The 23345-nt window shown below is 43.2% G+C and overlaps 1 protein-coding gene across 1 annotated transcript in view; it reads right to left on the bottom strand.

Moving 5' to 3' along the window:
- STRC (stereocilin) overlaps positions 1 to 23345 on the bottom strand; it is a 177690-nt gene that overhangs the window by 76251 nt on the left and 78094 nt on the right. Inside the window, exons 6-13 of the mRNA XM_077263580.1 lie at positions 10182 to 10349; positions 6329 to 6472; positions 4495 to 4553; positions 4218 to 4341; positions 4046 to 4137; positions 2898 to 3033; positions 2151 to 2350; positions 1477 to 1567 (exon numbers count right to left, since the gene is read on the bottom strand). Of these exons, the coding sequence (XP_077119695.1) occupies positions 1477 to 1567; positions 2151 to 2350; positions 2898 to 3033; positions 4046 to 4137; positions 4218 to 4341; positions 4495 to 4553; positions 6329 to 6472; positions 10182 to 10349 (1014 nt within the window). The remainder of the gene's footprint in view (positions 1 to 1476; positions 1568 to 2150; positions 2351 to 2897; positions 3034 to 4045; positions 4138 to 4217; positions 4342 to 4494; positions 4554 to 6328; positions 6473 to 10181; positions 10350 to 23345) is intronic.

The following is a 23345-nucleotide window of genomic DNA, read 5'->3' as shown; positions in this document are numbered from 1 at the left end:
TCAGTTATATAGAGTGGTTCTATTAGCTAGCACCTGTTTTAAGGCAGTGGCTTTCTCATCCGTGCGGTAATTAGGCAGTGACCCAAGAAAGTTCAACATAAATTACTTCATTTTCAAACTCACAAAATAAATGCAGAACTTTTATCCTCCAGTTTTATTGTCCATGTCAGTCTTTTACCGTGGGCGACTGCACCACCGTTGCACACGTTGGTGCATCAGTGGCTTTGCTTTGTCTGGCTCTGGCTGTGTTCATCTCACACAGACCTGTCCTGCACAGAGCTCCGGCTCTGATGCTTTCAAACCAGAACCTGAAACACCCAAACTGTAGCTGAAAGTTTAAATGGGAATAGTGGTCATGGGCCTATGAAAAGTGCTTAGATCGTGCATAAATCAACCTTATATTAAAGATCGTGTCCGATTATTCATGATCGGACACGATCTTTAATATAAGGATGATTTATGCACGATCTAAGCACTTTTCATAGGCACTGTCACTTTAGGCACTTTGTCATTTTATGACTATATATATGGTGTTATTATGCTGGTGTGCAGAACTTCCTGCGTTCTTGGCTCCTTACCCGATGGTGGTCCGTGTTGCGTGGTGTGGGCGTGGCGCCGACCCACTCACGTGACTGGGACCTGCTGTTCGGTGTGGAGGGCTGAGACGCAGGGATGAAGCTCGCTTGCGGTTCACGCATGCGCACTTGCAATTCTTAGTGTTATCACATGATCGGAAGCGATCACTATTTAAACCGGACTGAGATCTTGATTAAGCCACGCCCCCTGAGGAAGCGGTTATAATTGGACGCGAAACGCGCGTTGGGGTAGCTGACTAGGATCCGGACGGGACCTCTCGCATACATGGGTAATTAATCCCCTCATTTAACCTCACTAGGTACACTTTTCTGTATATAGGCATGTGGCGATTTCACTAGCATTACTAATAAGCTTATAATTTTGAATTGAATCACCATATGCCTACGATACTTATATTGATGTATTGGCAGCATGCCTGCTGTCCACTTGGCAACACTTGCTAGCATTTGTTACTTTTTTACCGTCTCGGTCTGTGATCCTGGGTCATTCTTTGTACCTATGGATGTAGTCACAAGTTTTCTGAAATTGTTTATTATATGGTAACATTTTATACTTATAATGTGAAAATTAGATTTTTGGGATTTTCTACTATTTTACCTACAGCTCCTATGTAGACCTATACATCTCCATGGAAACAGACTACACTTGTGTAGTCCTATCCTGGTGTCATGCTAAATGCTACTATTTTTTTAGCAAGAATCTGGGACATCATCACACAGAATCAAGAAGCAATTTTAGGTTCAAGAAAACTTAGAAATCTGCTCTAAGGTGAAAAAAAACAATAGGTAACAGACGACAGAAAAAAGTGAACATTTTTAAATACATATGTATTACAAATAGTAATAAAGTCACACAAATGTGACAACTGCAGAATATTACCTTGCGCAAAAAATGAATGTTTTCTGGTGGTAAATAGAAGATCAGTCTTCCCAGAAGTTGTATATGTGTATGTGACCAATGAGTCGGATTCCTGAGGATAGTAATAGGCATAGTATTAAAATGGTACATGTATATATCAAATCACAAATTATTATATAATTACACAGTACTGAGCAATATCATAATATAACTTAATATTGAAAGATGAGCTAATTACCTGAAAAAGGTTTTCTGGAAAACACCTGTCACTTGGCTGCAGTTTGTTTAAAAACATTCAAATATAAAATAGTCCTTTACTCACCCTTCTCACGTCCAGCACTGCGTCTCCGCCATGGCTCCTATTAATTGTTACTATCTACAGTGCTGATGGCAAAGCCCAATTATTGACTGTAGCGCTGTCATGACATCAACGTTGCAAACAACATACAAGTAAATCACTGGTAGTAATGGTGGACACTCAGCACTGGACATAGGGAGTATCATTAAAGCACAGGTTGGTTTTTGTTTTTTTTTTAAACAAACTGCAGCCAAGGAAATCGGAAAATCTCTTTCAAACTGTGATGTTAGCGTAAGTATAGATATACACCAATGGGAAAATTAAGGCTGCATTTACATAAGACAATTTTTGTTTAATTGCAACCAAAGACGTAGTAACAGAGGTAAATTGTAAATACCCCAACACATCATCTTCTGTTAAAATCCGTCCAAGCTTTCCACTGAATTCCTCAGACAGGCAGTATGACTTCAGCTCTTCCAGGTGGAATAGCAAATGTTTCCTATTAATGCGGGAAATGTCTTCTTCTCCAATAAACCCAACTAACGGTCCCAAGAGATCCAGGTCTTGTGCAGTTATCTCTCCAGACATTGGGATATGCTACAACAAAGGTATTTAATCATTCATCTACTTTATAATATTAGCAAACATTTTGAGATCTCTATTCTATATATTATAAATATTAGTAAAATACACTACATTAAAAGTTCCTAATAAACATTAACATATGCAGTATATATTTAGACAGTAAAAATTCACAGCGTTTTTTTGTATCTTAACATTGGAAAATTCTCCCAGAGATAAGCCACCAGCGGAGATGTCTGTTGGCATTTTTCTCATAAACGGCACAGAAGTGCTCAGCGGAACGAATGATCCTGTGTACGGGAGAGAGGGACGATATGGCTGTCAGCTGAACGATTGTCCAACGCATCGTTAATGTGTGTAGGGACTTTTAGTCTAATGTGTATGGCTACCTCTAGTCTTTAACCTTATCTCTATTTCTATCCTTTAAATATAAAACTGTCTCTGATACATTTTATGTCCTTTTGTTGCTAATTTTCAGGTCATAAATACAATAATAAAACAATGAAGTATACCCACTTTTGCACACAAATATACACCTCAAAGACAAACAATGCCCCCTTACCAGGATATGAAGAGCTCTCTGTGCCAGTATGGACTTTTTATGAAGGGGAAGTTCCATGAAACTCTTTGGATACTTATGAGCATGTTCCAGGAATTGCTTTACCGATTCATTAGAAAGCCTGTCAATAAGTTTAATTCTGGAAAAGTAAGAGAATTATGACACGTTTAAGTTTCTCCGTACCCTAAACTCATTCAATCGTATTTACTGGATAATAAATAGTTCTGCTAAGTATTGAATTAAAGTTTCTCAACCCTCTTGTATTAAAGGGAATCTGTCAGTAAGATCCAATCTCCTGAGCCATCTGTAGCTCACAGAAAGTTGAAAAAAAAAGATACCTTAGTATGTGCGATTTGAGGTCTCATAACCGAGAAAACCACTTTTTCTTAATATGTAAATAAGCTGTTAAGATCTAAGGGCCAGACACTGATCTGCATAAGAATCTGTCTCCAGAGATTATTTATGGAAGGGAGATAAAAGATTAGGGAAAGGAAAGATATAGTTGTTGTGTGAATGACGGGTATTTAATGTGCATGGCCATATGTACAACTAAACCTGAGCTCTCAGAACTATGGATGTATGGGAGTGGTGTTTATTTAGATGCAGCAATATGTAGTCATATTGCCTGAGACCAAATGTTTGACAAAAAGTAGTGCTGAGACAAGTGACCATAATTTATAAAAGCTGTACTTGATTTACATTGACAAAGCATCTGCTTCAGATATCTAAGCACCTAACGGCCCATTTATACTGGCTGATAATCTGGAACAAGTATTCCTAAGAGCTCTTATTTCCCAATTATTGGTGTGTCCAAACAGGCCAGCAATGACCCAATGAATACACAAAATTATTTTTTAGTAGGTGAAATGATTTTTCAGCTTGCCTAAAAGTCATGGTTCTTCATAGGACATCACCATGTGTAAACAGGACATGTGCTGCCGAGAACATTATGTTCCATCTGCACAGAGCGATAGTGTTAATGATGCTTCTGTGTGCACAGATGTGCAATCGGCCTGTCTAAAGAGGCCTGTCTAAAGAGGCCTGTCTAAAGAGGCCTGTCTAAAGCGGTCATTAACCAACTGCCGATCAGCAATTATTCAATAGTCTTGATCTTGTAAATGTTGCCATTATATTGGTGTTTTTGCACTTACGGGAGATCAGTGATGAACTCAGGCCCCATCCAGCCAGTGTCTTCCCAGGAAAGTTCTGGTCGCTTTTGAATTTCTTCCAAGATGCACTTCCTCTATGAAAGACAAATAGGGAAATCTTAATGAAAGAAATCTGAAAATGTAGGTGTATTTTTAATCAAACTTCATTTCTTACAAGACTTTTTCGCAGACCACTAGGGATCCCTTGGAGATACTTAACCACATCTCTGATTTCCGATAGGGTGTTTAGTTGCTGTAGATTGTCACATTCAATCCCATTAGCCAGGGTTCCTAGGCTTCTGTTAACATGGAATAGATATTACATTTTTGATTGCAACCCTAGCCTGCAGATAAGCTACAGAACACAAACAGGAGCAGTGTAGTGCTTATTCTCATTGCAATATTTAGTGCTCCTCCTGGAGGTTATCTTATCTCATTACACACAGACTTACAGGATTGTATTCTTGGTCAGGTTTGCACCAGCCTGAATCTTCCTCCAAAGGAATTGAGTCTGCTCCAAAAAATAACAGTGCACGGATTCATTACACATAGTCACTTTAAAGAGGTTTTACCACTAAATACATTTATCACCTATCCACAAAATAGGAGATTGCTGGGGTCTCACTGCTGAGAGGCCCACTGATACCGAGAACAGTGGCTCCAAAGTCCCCTGTGTGAAAGAAGAAGTCGTTGTCATGATCCGTTCCAGGGTTTATTAGTGTCTGCCCTTTTTTAGGACGTATCATGTCAAGGGTTAACTTTGCTCTGCCTCATTCTGGGTTCAGGTTTGCTATATAGCTCCCATGAATCTTGCTGGCAGTGTCAGCTATAGTTTTGCCTTCGGCGTGTGAACCTGACCCTGCTGGTAGCTCTTGATTTGCCCTGCTGTGAACCCTGACTTGTCCTGTGTCTGTTAACTCTGTTAAATCCATGTCTGGGGGATATACAGTTTTCAACCTGGACGGTGCTAAGATGCGACCGTCCCTGCTGAGAACCACTGGTGAATGAGATGCTGCGAGCGCAGCTTCAGTGACTAGCGGTGACTTCACTGATCCTGCGCTCCCTCACAGCCAGAACTGCGGTAACCTCTGGACCATGAGAACATGACAGTGCATTTTCCCACAGTCCAGAGTTCACCACAGTTCAGGCTGTGAGAGCGCAGGATCAGTGAAGTCACCGCTAGTCACTGAAGCTGCGCTCGCAGCATCTCATTCACCAGTGGTTCTCAGCAGGGACGGTCGCATCTTAGCACCGTCCAGGTTGAAAACTGAATATCCCCCAGATATGGATTCTTGATAACCAGCCTTGCTGAAGTTGACAGCTGAGGGTTGCAGCCCCCAGCTGTGAGCTTTGTCTGGCTTGTTATCAAAAATAGGGGGAAATCCATGTTGATTTTTTAAATTTAATTATTTATTTATAGCGCAGGAGTGGCAGATGAATACCCCCATCCGCCACACCTGCTCTTGCTGGTATTAGCGGTAGCAGGTGTCGGATGATGGGAGCAGTAGTCCTATCAGCTGGCACCAGTGACCGGAGGTAAAGTTTATACCTCCGATCACAGCTGAGCGATCCCGCTGTCTTCTTACAGCGTGGGAACCACAGCTCTCTGACCGACCAGAAGCGATGTTTGCTGCGCTGTCATGCATATGTCAGCGTGTCAAACACTGTAATGTCGGGCCCCCCATTCAAGTGAATGGGGTTCAGGTCCGCTCTACTGGACGATAGGTTGTATGGATGCATCATGCAGCTGCCATCTAGAGGTAGCAGAGCCGAGTGTGAGGTCACATCCGGTTCTCCTTGACTTTTCTGCAGCAAATACGCTGCAAAAAAGTCAGCCTGCATATTTGCAGTGTTTTTTCACCATCCATTCAAGTCAATGGGTGAAAAACGCTGCAAATATGCTGAAAGAAGTGACATGCTCTCTGTCAAAAAAATGCTGCAAAGCACAAAATCCTGATGACAAAAAAAAAAAATGTGTGTGTATGAGATTTCTGAAATCTCATAGGCTTTGCTGGTACTGTAAAAAGCAGCTGAAAATTAGCATAAAAGAATGCAGCAAAAAAAAAAATCGCCCAGTGTGAACATACCCTAAGTCCTTCATATTTCCCATTCCATTTGAATGCACTTGAATTTGAGAAAAAAATCCAGTACATTATTTTTCGAAACAAGCACCGCGTGAAATTGAAACAACTTTAAAAGTTCTACATTTTTCTCTAATTTGTATGTTGCATCTCATCACCATTTTCAAGATATACAGTGAAAAACAACACTTTAGTCAGTAGATACCTGCTGTGGCATCCAGGCAACTTCTCCATACAGGCTCATGTTCCGCAGTAATATTTGTGTGTCCAAATGTAACAGTTTCAGTGGTGCAAAGGGAAGAAGACAGGAAAATTGCTCAGGCCACAGCTCAACATCTTGGATATGCGCCTATATAAGTAAAAATAAAACTGCTATTTTATATAGTATATTGGAAACAACCATTTGTGACATCCTAGCCATATCCCACAATCAACAGAACATTTTGTTATAGTCATTTGTGTTATTTTGTAACTAAACCTAATGGAAAATAACAATAATAAGAGTGTTGGACACATATTTATCACAGGTACATGTTGTGGAGGACAGCAAAACAATAAAATGCATTGCTGCTATCTAGCACTATAAGGTCTCATTCACATGTATAGAGGATAACCTTTTCATCATTATGGAACTGACCACTGTGACACCTATAGATCAGAACCGGAGCTCTGAAGAGTCTCATCGATCATGCACACCTCCGCTCCATTCATTTTTAATGGCACCGTTTAAAATCCAGAGCGCAGCATTCCGCTGGTCTTTGGCCATTAAGAATGAATGGAGTGCATGTTCATTTGATTGACAAACTGCTTCATTCACACGGGGCTCTTCAAACCCCCGATACTTGAGATCTGTCGGGTCCCAGAAGTAGGACCCCTTGCAATCATGAAGTTCTTTACTTTCCTATGGATAAAGGATAACTTCAAAAACTTGAGACAATCTATATAAGGCTTGAGCAACAATGATGCCAACTGTACAAATAGGGAAAAATTATCATTTGTTTTGCACCTGTTACTGGCACTTTTTTTGTAATTTTTATTTTTTTGGATGCATTTATAAAAGTTATCTGCCATAGTTTTTATTTTGAGGTAATCAAAAGTGGCAGCACCCCAGCATTTTCTCTAATTTAGCCACATTTATGACTTGTTACTTTTTAAAAATGTTTCCTTTGTTTGTATTGGAACATCACAAAAAAACAGAAAAAAAGGCAAATTTGACATCATTTCACACAAAACCCCCAAAACAGGCAGGATAAAATTGTTAACACCCTCAACTTAATATTCGGTTGTACACCCTTTGGAATAAATAACTGCAATCATTAACTTCCAATAACCATCAACAAGCTTCTTACACCTCTCAGCTGGAATTTTGAACCACTCTTTTTCTGCAAACTGATCTAGGTCTCTCAAATTAGAAGTGTACCTTCTCTCAATAGCAATTTTATGCTCTCTCCACAGGTGTTCAATGAGATTTAGATCCGGACACATCCATTTCTGGGTGCTTCTTGAAGTATGTTTGGGGTCATTGCCCTTCTGAAAGACTCATAACCTAGGATGAAAACCCAGCTTTCTGATGCTGGGCACTACACTGTGACCAAAACAGTTGGTGGTAATATTCAGATTTCATGGTGCCTTGCACACAGTCAATGAACTCAGTGAAAAAGGCAGAAAACAACCCTAAAACATATTTGAACCGTCACCATATTTGACTGTAGATACTGTGTTATTTTCTTTGTAGGCCTTATTCCATTTTCAGCAAACAGTAGAATGATGTGCTTTACCAAAAGCTCAATCTTGGTCTCATCTGTCCACAAGATGCTTTGCCAGAAGAATTTTTGGCTTACTCATTTTCTCTGTCTAGCTTTTTTATGTCTCTGTGTCAGCAGTTGAGTCCTCCTGGGTCTCCTACCATTGAGTTTCATTTCATTCAAATGTCGACGGATAGTTAGTACTGACAGTGATGCACACTGAACCTGCAGGACAGCTTGAATTTCTTTGGAACTTGATTAAGGCTGCTTATTCCCCCATCTATACCATCTATACTATCCTGCTTTGCAACTTTTCATCAGTTTTTCTCTGCGGTCCACGTCCAGGGAGATTAGATATAGTGCTGTAAAGCCGATTTCCCTGCATGATCCCTCCCCCTCCTCCTGGCAGGGAAGCCAACATGCTCAACTCCATGGCCACTCAGTTGTTCCTTTTTCTCCAATCCCTGCTGCAGATTCTGGTTCCCAGGGACTGCACACTTGTGCTGGTCTCCTGGCAACACACTTAGGGCGCACATGCTCCCCCCTTTTTGAAGGAGCAGTGCTGCACTCCGGAAATGTCCCCAGCCTATAGCTGGGAGGCATCAGGTACCCTTCGCTGTAGGGAGGTGCTTGAGCCATCTTTAGTTTCTAGTTAGTGTTTGTACCCACTAGTCTGTTGTCAGGTCCCTGTTCCTGAACCCGTTTTGTCTGAACCTGTTCCCAAGCCTATCCTGTCTAAACCTGAGTCCTGAACCTGTCCAGTCTGAACCTGTACCTGTATCCTTTGCCAGCATTTCAGAACCTGTCTTGCCCAAATCCTGAGTCCTTCCCATCTGAATATCCTGTTCTGCCCAAACCTAATCTCGTTCTGTCTGAACCGGCTCTAATATCGATTCTACCAGTGATTCTGAATCCTGTACTGACAGTGACTCCGAGTTTGTGTCTGCATTCCTGACTCTTGGGGTCAGCTGCTGCAGTATCGAGGACTACCCTGGGGTGGTACCTGGTGGCTACCTGCAGCTCAAGCCTAACTCCACCATCAGGGGCTCTAGTTAAAACCATGTAACAGCTTACACACGCCCATACAGGGTAAGCCCTGCCCGTAGTGCCAGTGGGTCCATTATCCACCAGCATGACCGTGCCATGGGTTGTAAACCTTTTGATTATGTTGCGTATCATAGATAAAGGAATATCAAGATCTCTGGCGATAGACTTGAGATTGGTGATATTTTTTTTAACAATTTTAGTTCTTAAGTTCCCAGACAGTTTTCTTCTCCTGTTTCTGTTCTCCATGCTTTATTTGGCACACACAGACACACAATGTAAAGACTGAGTCATCTTCTCCCCTTTTTATCCAGTTTCAGGTGTGGTTTTCACATTGTCCACATCTGTTACATGCCACATGTGAGTTTGGATGAGCATCAGATGCCTGAAACAAAGTTGTTTGCCCGCAATTTTGGAAAGATGCCAACAATTTTGTTTGGCCCATTTTTGTGGCTTTGTGGGAAATGGTGTCCAGTCTGCCTTTTTTTCTGTTGTTGTCTGCGGCTCCAATACACACAAAGGAAATAAACATGTGTATAACAAAACATGCAAATTGCCTCTTCTGAGAGGAAGAGGACTAGAACTCTAGTGCCACCTATTGGAAGTAGCAATCCTAACAGTCAATGTCGACCTTTTAACGAGCCTTGTCACATGACTTTGGATAATAGCCAAACCAGAATCTCAATTTGCAGACACTGTGTTTCGGGGTACTGCCCCTCGTCAGTGCAAAGTGGAGATCTGGTGGAGATCACCTCGGCATGCTTATCATGTCACTCTCCGCAAGGAGAAACGATACTTCTTGGATCCCGGTCAGACGCCTCTCAATCAGCCAAACCAGATCTCCACTTTGCACTGACGACGGGCAGTACCCCGAAACACAGTGTCTGCAAATTGAGATTCTGGTTTGGCTATTATCCTAAGTCATGTGACAAGGCTCGTTAAAAGGTCGACATTGACTGTTAGGATTGCTACTTCCAATAGGTGGCACTAGAGTTCTAGTCCTCTTCCTCTCATAAGAGACAATTTGCATATTTCCCAGAGGATCATTGCGGCTTTAAGTCTCCTCACCTCGACATGCTTATCATGTCACTCTCCGCAAGGAGAAACGATACTTCTATAACAAAACAAGTAATTTCAATAATTTTCTGGGAAAGATACTTCATTCTCTGGAACAATTTAAAGGATGCCAACACTTTCAGCCATGACTGTATGTAAAAATGTGTATGTATGTTATCTATAAGAATTTATGATATATAATGAGCATCATACCCTTAATGACTGCATTAAAGCTGCTTTCTGAGCAGCAGTCAGTAGAGGCAAAGAAGGACGTAGACACTGACAAGTTTTGGCCATTAAAGAGGTGGAGAGAGAGCGCAAGTGCTCAGGGCTGAGTACGGGAAGCAGGGAGTGCAGCTCACAAATCACCTTCTCTGCAACCTACAAAATAATAGAATAGAATTATTTCTTGAATAGCAGAGTGCACAATCGATTTATGATATTATATTTCTCCTTTATAGTAAGGTGCCAACATTGCATAAAAAAGCATTTAGAAAATGAAAATCCAGGTAGATAGGTAAGAAGTAGGTGTTTTGATATTGCTAATATATTATAAAGGATATACGTCAGAGGTACAAATATTATTTTATAGATATGTGAAGAATACATTTTAAGGCCTCATAAACATGATTGTATTAAAGGGTTATCCTCAACTTGTATATTAAACATCACACAGATCTCCATTCTCTTCAGTGCCTTGTTGCTGGGGGTGGGTAATCCTCTTTGAGTGACAGTTTTGGTTAGGTAGCTTTGTTCTACTGCTGAGCTTATGCTACTTTGAAATATTACCAGTCTGTCAGTGATTGTTCTGAAGTCTACACTAGTATCACGATATTGCATAAAGAGATAGCAGGTTATTTGAACAAGCACAGGGCTCAAGTGAGCAATGATCAAGCGAACTGCTATGGAAATTGCTGGGTGCAGGTGATTTTGTATGACTGATTACAGGTCAGGAGCGGAGAGGAAGGAGAGCAGCTAACTGATGTACAGAAATCAATGTTCTGGAGAGAAGTGGCTGGAATTTCAGGAGTAAGCTCAGTGTGTAAGGCTACTTTCACACTCCTGTTTTTTTGAATCCGTCACAATGCGTCGGCGCGACGTATCGACGGATGCGTCAAAAAAAGTGAAAAACCGATGCAACGCATCAAGTATTTCGATGGATCTGCTAGACGGTTCCGTCGAAAAACTGGATCCATTGCATCCGTTTTGTCCATTTTTACCATCCGTTTCATCCGGTTTTTTTGACGGATCCATTTTCCATGCCTAAAAATGGGAGTCTCCCAAATGTGATTGGCTACTGGAAAATAGGGAAACCAATATATTGACTGGCTGGCTGTCTTCAGGCTGGCAGGAGTCTTGCTGGCACATTTGGGGGTGACGCCCTAGGCCAGGTTTATATAGATTTGGGGCCTGTCTGGCCAATTGGCTATAAATTCCTGATTCTGAGCATGCTCAGTGTAAAAAAACAGATTCCAGCGCTGGATTCCATCATACGACGTGTCACGACGGATCCTGCATCCATAGGCTTCCATTCTAGTCACCGACGTATGCCGCAGGATCTGCCGCGACACGTTTTCCCGACGCAGACAAAAAACGTTACATTGAATGTTTTTTCCAGATGACGGTCTGCCAAAACATGACAGATCCGTCGCACGACGGATGCGACGTGTGGCCATCCGTCGCGATCCGTTGCTAATACAAGTCTATGGGAAAAAAACGGATCCTGTGGGCACATTTGCAGGATCTGTTTTTTTCCCAAAACGACACATTGCAACGGGTCTGAAAAGACAGAAGTGTGAAAGAGGCCTAATTTAATTACTACACACAGTTGGCTAGGCTCTGGTTGTCGGTCTTCTTGGCAACAAGCTGTACTCTATGTAAGATAAAAGCTGACTCAGCAAGACAATACAACTTATTTTCAGACAGCCTGACTAATTATACCAATTTTCTAAACTTTGAATACCGTTTTAAAACTCTGTTAACCTCTAAGATGTAAAGAGATTACTCAATGGCTTGCATGAGATCCTCCATATGCACTTCTGTAAGCCTCCAATTTCATGGAGAAGCATGCGTTGTTTTTTATGTTGGATTCCTTTACTTCTCTGGGGAGTATAGCTTGATAATGTGATCAAAATGATTAAAAATGGCCCCAAGGACAGATGTGGGTGCACAATTTGTACAGAAAGCAGCAAATACTAGTATCATAGCTTGCAAAATATCTCTCATTATATTTTATTAAAAAAAAGGGCAAAAAAACAACCCCCAGCTTAACATTATGAATACTCTGGCAGGAGTAATAAGTGCACTATGTGTGCACACTGGCAACAACAGTATATTACTGTCATTTCATAGTTGAATAGTGTGCCGCTAGTGACCTCTTGTGTCCGCAGAAGTTTGTTACCATCCAGCTGTGTGATAGAAATATATATATCATGTGAATGGTTGACACGAACTAATATAACCCAGACAGATCATATGGGGTTTTCCACCCCTAAAAGCAGAACAGAGTCAGATGTTTGGTGACTGCTGATCAGGTGTCTCCACTTTGTCCTAGACACAGAACTCAAGTTTAGTTGCTTAATCAGCAGTCATATGAGCATTAATCACAATATTCCATATATGTTTAGATAACCAATGGCAGAGGAGATAGACAATATGGTAATTAACTAACCACCCCTGACAACCCCTAACCACTCCTTTCTATGTGAAAATATAAAACTATGTATGTACAATAAAGTTTCAGTATTGATGGAATGTTGTTCTGTCACAGTTGTGTACAGTCCATTCTTGATGAGCGCTCAAAATACTCAGTCTAATTGGGAGCGGCCGCAGCACACACAGGGATATATTTATCCAACCCTAATATTTCCATAACAAATGGCCCCCAACAGCGAGGCACGGATGAAACGCACGCGGGGACCCACTACTAACCGGAGATACGGAAGTTGTAGCCGTGGCTTTGGCACAGGGGCAGGAGACTGCGCAGCTCCATAAGTAAGGTAAGAAAATGTTATCATCTTACCTGAAAGTCCCCTGTGCCCAGTCCTTGTCTATACCTCTTGCCGGTCAGGTGTGGTCTGGTCACAAATTCCCAGGTAGTGTAAAAAATCCGTAGCCACGAATCCACCCTGGGAGGTGTCTGCTGTGGACCGTGTATGTGTTTGTGTAAAATCCGAGAGAAGAAGGAAAAAGTGACTTTTGTTTGTGGTTGCTGGGAAACAGACCGCAGGAGGTCAAATCGCTCGATAAGTTATTGCAGGATTCCCGTGCATAGGAGGAACACGCAGAGTTCCGGGGCAGGTAGTCCCATGTTCCAGGCACGGGTAGTGATAACTTAAGAGGGCTACTGCAGATTCCCGTAGTGCCGGCGATCCAGTCAGGACGTCCGGACCGGGGTGGTAGATTTCCCGCTTGTTGTGCTTCTCACTCAGGCAGCCCGGGCGCAGGTGCGTCCAGTGCGATTGGCAGTAGTCTGTTCCCAGCGCAACCTGCATGTGTCACAGAATTAAAAAGGGCATCTCTCGGATTGTCTATCTGTTTCTGTTTGTGTCATGTACTATTGCCGCTTTAAGAAGCAGAAATAGTTCTCTTAAACTTCCTCTTTTTTCAGCTGAAGCGGAGATATGCATTGTAAATCAAACTGTCACATCTGGTTTTTTCTGACTGTTTTCAGCTGCAATGCTGGCTATGTGTAGTTTGTTTTTTTTTGTGAAGAAGTGAAATTTAAATTGTATCTATCATTTTTGATGTGACATAAGTGTTTTCAGAAACGTGATTTTAGTGACATTTGATATTATTGCAATGGCATACGGATTAAAAAGAGGAAGTGTGTCTCTGACTGCATTTGAGCGCAGAGATTCTAAAGAAAAAAAAAAGAGAAAAGCCGTTTTAATTTTTAATTTTTTTACTCTCTTAAAGGGTCTTTTTCTTTTTGCGGCATTTTAAAATTTTTAATTAAGTTTTCCTCAGTCTTCAATCTCTTTACCCTTTTTACTTTTTTTGGAAAAAAGTTTTTTCCTTCCCTTTTGTGTCAAAATTTTGAGTTTTTGGTTGTGAACTAAGTTTTTGACGGTTTTTCTTATCGTTTTGGGTTTTTCTTAGAGTTTTATATACTCATTTTTAGAAGTTTTTTTTAGTACTGTTTTTTTTTTTTTTCATTTTTTTTTTCATTTTTGTGTGTTTTTCATTTTCATTTTTTGCTTTTGCCATGGGGAATAGAGTGGCCGAGCAACAGGAAAGTCTTTTTACTTCCTGATGAGAAAACAGCCCCTAGATAGTGGCAGGACACGAAGGTATTAAGTATGTGAAGATTTTGGAAGGTACAAAGTACGTGAAATTCATTAGAATGGCAGACTTCAAGCTGCGGAGTGGCATGACGTAGAAAGGAAAATAAAGGAAGTTAGCTGATGTTAGATTGCTGAATACTAATACATGGTATGAAGTGGCAGCAGCGCTTACATCGTTTAGGTGGTACAGAAAGTTATGTGAGCAAACCAGGAAGTGATTTTTGTGGGTATGAGACGGGAGAATCTGCGCAGTCTGCTTTTAGCAGAATCCATGGTATAGGTAGTTATTTTTGCACAGTATGTGGTGCGCCCCGTCTCTCCCTACAGGGAGAAGGCATGATTGCTCCTCTCTATTATTCTTGTTGTTCTCATCTATCCTCTTTTTTTCTCTGTCAGTCTTTTCTCTCCGCATTCTCTCTCTCCTTTCCTCTCCTCTTCCTCCACATTTTTTTCTCTTCTCTCTCTTCCCTTCTCTATCTCTCTCCTCACCCTCCCTCTCCCCTCCTTCTCTCTCCTCCTTCTCCACTCCTCTCTTCTCCTCCCTCTCTCTCCTCCATACCCTCCATCTTCTCCTCCCTCCTTCTTTTCCTTCTCCACACCCATCTCTCCTCCCTCTTCTCCTCACCCTCTTTCTCCCCTCCTTCTCTCTCCTCTCTTCTCCTCCCTCTCTCTCCACATTCTCTCTCTCCCCTCCTACTATTCCTTTGTCTCACTCATCAACCCCTTCTTCTTCTTCCTCTTTTTTCCTCTTCATTGCCGGCTGGGCCAACGCCCAAATTCAAACAATATGGTGCTTACAGCACAAGGTTTCCCTCTATGGCCCTGGCACAGTCCAGCCATTGCCATTTGTGATATCGGGGAAAGAAGGTGAAAGCCCCCCCTACAGTGGGCAGCCCTAGACACATCAGGTAGCAGACAGCTCAGCCCTGGGTGCAGAGGGGGGAGGAATGATATCAGAACGAGCTCACTGACAGATCCTCCGTTACCTCATTTCACAGTCAACAATATTGTAACCCTTAAGATTTTACATGAACTTTGATATCACCATGTATTGATAATGTACAGCTTCTGCACCGGTCAGAGCTGACTACATTCACACCAACATGAAACTATAAGCCTAATCCATCATAGCTTCAGCAAGGGGGGAGACATCCTCACATAAAAAAGCAACTTCTAAGTTCAAAATCAGTCAGTGTACGACCCCAGTACAAGCTATCACAACTATTCCTCTGATGAAGATGAAAAGGGAACATCATACATGCTGTCTAGTACTAGAAAAGAAACCCACAGGCACCAAGAATGCAGGGGCAGATAGAGGCACCACCATTACACTATGTGCACTGCACTTCAAGTCAGGTGACAATAGTCCAGACCCAGGGATGCATCCCATGCCATTTTACCGAAGAATGTAGCGGAAGCAGCAAACATATGCAGCCACCTGGAATGATCTCTGGGCCATGAATGAAAATAGAAGCAGGTGATGCACTCTGGCCAATCATGAAGGAACAATTCAAACTTCCAGCAGAATCAGACGTACACGCTTGGGAGTCAGGGACACAGCTAATTGAACAGCTCAGAGAGTGGGCCAAAGGCAGATTGGCAGGACAAGCCATGACATGAGCCAAGATAAGACAGAGTCTGTAAAGAAGTTTCATTGCAGAGTAATGCAAGTATTCCAAGACTTGGGCTTCACCATTCATGACCAGATACACAGGCCTTTGGGCATGGACTGAGACAGCCAATCAGGAAACCACTGATAGTGGCTAGGCCTAGGAACAGGTCAATAGCAGTGGACTGACCCAGAAAAAATGTTTTATGTGCGCCTAGGAGACTGTTTACTGCCGATTGTCACCAAAACTGCCGCCATTATAGCACCACAAAGAGCGCGAAGAAGGAAACGGGTGCCGTGCTGCTGAGAACGCTGGAAGGGGAGCCAGAGGTGAAGACGCTGCAAAGTGCCGACCAACACACCAGAAGAACCGCTGCAGACTCCAGAGAGGAGACACCGACCTCAATAAGGTTAGCAAAGGGGAGAAGCTATGTCGGAGCAGGGGGAAGAAGTGATGGCAGATGCAGCCGCAGCCCCTGTAATGCCCCAAGACCTTGGGTTGGATGCAGGCGCCGGTCTCATGGCACCCCCGGGCCTCGTCACTGACGCACCTGCAGGCCCCGTCTTACCACCGCAGCTTCAATCAGCAGACCGGACCCCGCTGCCGCTACAGTACCCATCATGCCGTTGTCCACAGTAGCCAAAAGGATTGAGTCTCAACCAGGGGTGCAGAAGACAGCCCCTCTCATGGTGACTACTGACCTGGAAGCGCAACCACCCTACAAAGACAGAAGAAGTGTCAAGGGTTACATCTGTGGCAAGTTTGGCCATTACCAGAACCAGTGCAAAAGCACCCACGCCCCCGAAAAAACTGGACCCATGCAACCCAAGAGTTGGTCCAGAGAAACAGGTCAAGGAAGAAGTGCAGAAAGCAGTGAAGTACCCCGTCCATAGGACAGAGGCAAGCAAGCCAGGCCCGCAAGACACTATGCTCCTGACATGTAAAACTTCATCTGCAAGACCAATACCTCAAATTACCCTTAAAGTGGATGGCGTTGTCAGATCCAAAGTGGTGCAGCCAGAAGTGTGATTACACCTGTGGAACTCGCTGATCCCACCTGCCTATCAGAATTCTCTGTGTCTCGCATGGGCATTGATGGTCAAGTCAGACATTCTCAGCTTACAAAGCCACTGAGCGTGTTCACTCAGCCAGGACACTCTATCCTGTCCCAGTTTGTGGTGTAAAGGACCTGCCACTCAACCTGCTGGGAGCGAACCTACTGCAGAAGCTGAAGGCAACCACAGTGTTCCACGAAGATGGGTCATGCTGGCGGCCCTACAAGAACATTAAGCAACCAATGAGGCCTACTCAAGGAGGTACTGGATGTAGTACCAGAAAGTCTATGGTCTAAGGGACCCCAGCACGTGAGAAAACCTCAAGTTGCCCCAGTCCGGGTGTCACTCAAGCCATGTACCCCGTACCCTCATAAGGCCCAGGCCAGGCCTAGAGTCAAGCTGCCTCTGACCAACTGAAGGTCTACCTGGAAATAGGAATCATTGTTCCTCGCACATCGCCTTGCAATACCCCGCTTTTCCCCGTCAAGAAAAAGACTGTAAAAGGAGAGCCAGCCAAGTTCGGAATGGTATATGACCTGAGAGCTGTGAATGACGCCACGGTGTTTGAAACTGCAATTATGCCGAATCCGCACACTCTGCTCTCAAATGTGCCTGCCACAGCAAAAGTGTTCACAGTGACCGACCTGGCTAATGTTTTCTCCAGTGTTCCCCTTCACCCGGATGACCAGTTCCTGTTTGCCTTAATGCACCAGGGGGGACACCACACATGGACAGTGATGCCACAGTGGGCCCAGAACAGCCCTTCACAGTTCACCAAAGCAATGTCCACAGATCTCACCAACTGAGTCACAGAACAAGCAGAAGTAACCCTGCTACAATACATGGACAATCTACTCCTTTGTGCAGTTGACCTTGACACGTGTAAAGCCCTTTCCTTGTATCTCCTACTCTACCTGGCGGAGCAGCACTGCAAGATCTCAAAGAACAAAGTCCAGTGGTGTCTGAAGCAAGTTACGTTCCAGAGACACTGTATTGCTCACCAGGCGAAACACCTGACAGATGACCAGAAGACCACAGTGGAGAAGATGGATCTACAGGCCTTCCTTGGTCTAGTTTCGTAATTGCAGAGCCTGGATCCCTGATGCTTTCGTCCTAATGCAGCCTCTGTGTGAATACGTCAGCGTGACCCCGTTCCTCCAGAGAGATGTGGCCTTCAGTTCGTTCAAGAAGTTAAAAGGCTCTGTAGTCTCTGCCAGCACTAAGCCTATCTGACTACAAGAAGCCAGTCCATCTCTACTTGATGAGAAGAGAAGGCCTTGCTACTGGAGTCCTGACACAGCTTCAGGGGGGAAAGCAGAGACTTTCGGACTACTTTTCAGCTTGCCTGGATCCAGTTGCAAGGGGAGCCTCTTCCTCCCGCATGAGAGCAGCAGTTGCAGCACACGCCCTCCTGGACAGGACTACTGACATCAGTGGAAAAACCATTGGAAATCCTGGCTGTGCATGACATCTCAGCAATCCTCAACCAAACCCAGCTAAAACATCTCTCCACCGCCAGGCATCTTCGCCTCCAGTGCTCTCTACTCCTGCCCAACAATGTCACCATCTCCAGATGCACAGTCCTCAATCCGCCCACTCTACTCCCACTCCCAAGGGGGGATACAGATACGGATCCTCAGAAAAAAAGTCTGATCAAAATCTGCATGATACCTTCTGCAGGGATCTGAATTTGCTCCGGACGAATGACCATGATTGCTTCAGCATCATGCAACAGGAAACAGCAGGACTACCCAAGGTGGCAGAAGAGGCACTGACCAACCCAGAGTTGATCCTCTATGTGGATGGCTCCAGATTTGCAGATGATGAAGGAAGATTCCACACGGGAGGTGCAGCGACCAGCAATCAAGAGATCCTGTGGTCCAGAAGTCTGCCGCCCAGTCTGTCAGCCCAGGAAGCAGAACTGATAGCGCTGATGAAAGCCTACCAGATGGCAGAAGACAAGACTGAGAAAATGTATACCGATTCAAGGTACTTGCATGGCATAGCACACGACTTCGGACCCATCTGGGCTGCAAGGGACTTCATCACAGCAAGCGGAACAACCGTGAAGCATCAATGGAGCCATTAAGGACCTGCTGAACACACTTCAACTTCCAAAAGTGGTGACAATGCTAAAAGTCAAAGCGCATGGAAAACTGAACACAGTAGGGGCACGAGGCAACAACATGGCGGATATGGCATCCAAAGAAACAGTCAAGGGAAGACAATATGGACAAGTGGAAGAGGTCGTAGAGCCGGACGGCTACTACAGGACGGCTGAAGACAGGAAACCTGACAAGATGACATCCTGGGATCTGCTCAAAAAAGTTGCAAGAGCAAGCCCCAAAGGACAAGAAGGAATGCTGGATGCAGAAGTGAGCAACACATGAAGAAGGAAGGGTATACTAAATGGACTACAAACCCTGTTTACCCCGAAGCATGTACCCTATGGTGGTCCAGTGGGCACATGGGCTCACACACAGATTAAAGACACAGATGAATGATCCGATTGGTGCTTACTGGTTCGCTCCAGAAATCTCCACCCTAACAGCCAAGTTCATAAACAGCTGTCTGACCTGTGGCAAATGCAACCCTGGAAGAATGAAGAAAGTTCCCACACATCAACTTGCCAGACCACTGTACCCCCTTCCAGAGGATCCAGATAGACCACATCCAGATGCCGCCAAGTGGAGAATTCGAATATGCCCTTGTGGTCGTGGACATGTTCTCAGGATGGCCAGAAGCTTTCCAGTGAGTGAGGAACCAGTCAGCAGAGACTACTGCAAAGAAGCTACTCTCAGAGACGAGATATGCAGCTATGGGGTCCCAGAAGTGATAGAGAGTGACCAGGGACCCGCATTCACAGCAAACCTCACATGAGAGATCTAGTCAGCAGTAGGGTCAGACTTAGGCCTACACACTCCCAATCACACTACTCAGTGTTAAGCACACTCCCAGAGGCCCAGGAAAGCTGTTACCATATGAAATTTTGTTTGTGTCTAGTCCCAGGTTAGGGGTATCCTTTCCCTTAGCAGCTGATTATGTAATATGATACTTTGTCTGCTTATGTAATTGAACTCACCAAGAAACTTGCTAACATCCATTCTCGAGTTTTTTTCTTCATTGCCAGATCCAGATTCAGTGTCCGGTATGCACTCCTAGAAGCCAGGAGACTGGGAGTTGGTGGAAAAAAGTTTGTAAGGAGAACACCACTCGATCCCAGATTTGATGGTCCTGCTCAAGTGCTGCTGATGACACCAAACTCTGTGAAACTGGAGGGAAGACTCGCTTGGATCCACTCATCGCATGGCAAGAAAGCTCCCCTACCAGAAGATGACACCCAAGCTAGAATGATGTCGTGGATGCCCTGCCTGACCGAACAGATGACCTACCTGATAAAGACTGCACATCGCTCACTACACCTGCTATTGACTAAGAGACTGATTGCAACGAACCCCCGTTAGGGACAGATCTCCTGACCGCCCATTTGCGAAAAGTCTGTATGGAGTGGGGCACAGGCGTTAGGCTTGTGTTAGTTCGCCAACAGCACAAAAGAGTTGCAGCGCTTTGGGACAGGAGGCTAGGATTAGGGCAAGTGATATCTAAGGGGGGCTTGTGATAGAAATATATATATCATGTAGATCTCACTTGCATGTATACTCCTCTATAATCAAATATATACTTATATGCTCACAGCTAATATATACATTATAATAAATGGTTTAAAATGGTTGACACGAACTAATATAACCCAGACAGATCATATGGGGTTTTCCACCCCTAAAAGCAGAACAGAGTCAGATGTTTGGTGACTGCTGATCAGGTGTCTCCACTTTGTCCTAGACACAGAACTCAAGTTTAGTTGCTTAATCAGCAGTCATATGAGCATTAATCACAATATTCCATATATGTTTAGATAACCAATGGCAGAGGAGCTAGACAATATGGTAATTAACTAACCACCCCTGACAACCCCTAACCACTCCTTTCTATGTGAAAATATAAAACTATGTATGTACAATAAAGTTTCAGTATTGATGGAATGTTGTTCTGTCACAGTTGTGTACAGTCCATTCTTGATGAGCGCTCAAAATACTCAGTCTAATTGGGAGCGGCCGCAGCACACACAGGGATATATTTATCCAACCCTAATATTTCCATAACAGCTGTACTGTGCATAAAGTACATTTATCACCGATGCACAGAAGATGAGATACGTGTATGATCACTGGGGATTCAATCACTGTGATCAATACTAATCCAAATAATCTGCATAAATTACCCTGGAACTGCTGGAATTTGCAATCTCATTCCATATTTCCTGCTGTTACCTGGATTGATAATGTATTTCTTGTTCGTTCGCCAGGCAAGTATAGAATGAACATTTACCACACAAGTTTGATCCAAATACCTTAGATCACCCTCATCCAATTGTCCCTCTGTGGGGATTCAAGGAGGCTACTGTATATGCTAAAATATTCTCTGACTTTCCCCTTTCTTGTATTTGTAGCTTGAAAAGATAAATTCACAGAGTTTTTTTAAGTGGATTTTGCAGAAACCTCTGCTTCAAATTTCACCTGAAGTAAACGCTTCAAATTGTTTGAATAAGCTTCTTATTAATTTTAATGTAAATCTAAGCTGGAACGTTTTTCCTTGGGGAGAGTGCCAAGTCAGCATAAGTAGACACATAGGTCATGCAGTGCTCCTCTGGAAAACTAAATATGTAAATATCCTCTTTAGAGAGGAGGAGGACTAGAATTCTTGTGTCACCTTTTGGGGTTAGGAATCCTAAATGGCAATATTGACCTTGTCAGATGACTTAAAATAAAGTCCAAACCAGACACTCCATTTGCAGACACCTGTTTTGGGGTGTTTGCCACCCATCAGTGCAAAGCAGGAGATGTGATATGGCTAAGTGAGAGTCCTCTGACTGGAGGTCCAAGGAGGAACGCGTCTCCCTTTGCGGAGTGTCAAGCTGGTGTAAGGAGATCATACAGGGCTCCTCTGGAAAATTAAATATGCAAATAGCCCCTTCAGTGAAGAAGATAACTTGAACTCTAGTGCCAATTATTGGAGGCAGCAAACCTAAAAGTTAATATCAATCTTTTAACAAGCATTGCCACATGACTTAGGACAAAAAGTTTCAGATCACTGAACAAACTTAAATATTAGACAAAGATAACACAAGTAAACACAAAATGCAGTTTTTAAATGAATGTCTTTATTATAAAGGAAAACTAAATCCAAACCTACAGGACGCTCTGTAAAAAAAATGATTACACCATCTTTCCTTAAAACATAAATTAACTGTGATTTATCACATCTTTGGGGATCTAAGTTCAAATTCCCTAGCCACACGCAGGCCGGATTATTGCCACACCTGTTCTCAATCAAGAAATCAATTTAATAGGACCTGCGTGACAAAGTGAGGTAGACCAAAAGTCCTCAAAAGTTAGACATCATGCCGCAATCCAAAGAAATTCTGGAACAAATGAGAAACAAAGTAATTGAGATCTATCAGTCTGGAAAAGGTTATAATGCCATTTCTCAAGCTTTGGGACTCCAGCGAACCACAGTGAGAGCCATTATCCACAAATAGCAAAAACATGGAACAGTAGTGAACATTCCCAGAAGTGGCCGGCTGATCAAAATTATCCCAAGAGGACAGCAACAAATCATCCTAAAGGCCACATAAGGCTCCACAACAACATCCGAAGAACTGCAGGCTTCACTTGCCTCAGTTAAGGTCAGGGACTGGGCAAAAATGGCTTGCATGGCAGAGTTCAAAGACAAAAAACACTGCTGAGCAATAAGAACATAAAGGCTCGTCTCAGTTTTGCCAGAAAACATCTTGATGATCCCCAAGACATTTTTTAAGAATACTCTGTGTACTGATGAGATAAAAGTTGAACTTTTTGGAAGGTGTATGTCCCATTAAATATGGTGTAGAAGTAGCACAGCATTTCAGAAAAGAAACATCATACCAACTGTAAAATAAAGTGGTGGTAGTGTGATGGTCTAGGGCTGTCTTGCTGCTTCAGGATCTGGAAGATTGCTGTGATAAATGGAACCATGAATTCTGCTGTCTACCAAAAAATCCTCAAGAAAATGTCTGGCCATCTGTCGTGATTTCAAGTAGAGGCGCACTTGGATTATGTAGGATGACACTGATCCAAAACATACCAGCAAGTCCACCTCTGAATTGCTTAAGAAAAACAAAATTAAAATTTTGGAGTGTCCTAGTCATGATGTACAATAACAAATTGTGTTGTGGTACCGTGTTAGCCAGAAAAATCGATGTGAATACTTTTCTGCCCAATGATGACAGAAGTATTCTAGGAGTGATACCTTTATTGGCTAACCAGAAAATAATATGTTTGCAAGCTTTCAGAGCACAGAGGCTCCTTCTTCAGGCAAGATTAGAAA

Source organism: Ranitomeya variabilis, chromosome 5, assembly GCF_051348905.1.
Source record: "Ranitomeya variabilis isolate aRanVar5 chromosome 5, aRanVar5.hap1, whole genome shotgun sequence".
NCBI lineage: Eukaryota > Metazoa > Chordata > Amphibia > Anura > Dendrobatidae > Ranitomeya > Ranitomeya variabilis.
The sequence above is the reverse complement of the archived record's forward strand: the minus strand, read 5'-3'. Positions and strand labels throughout refer to the sequence as shown.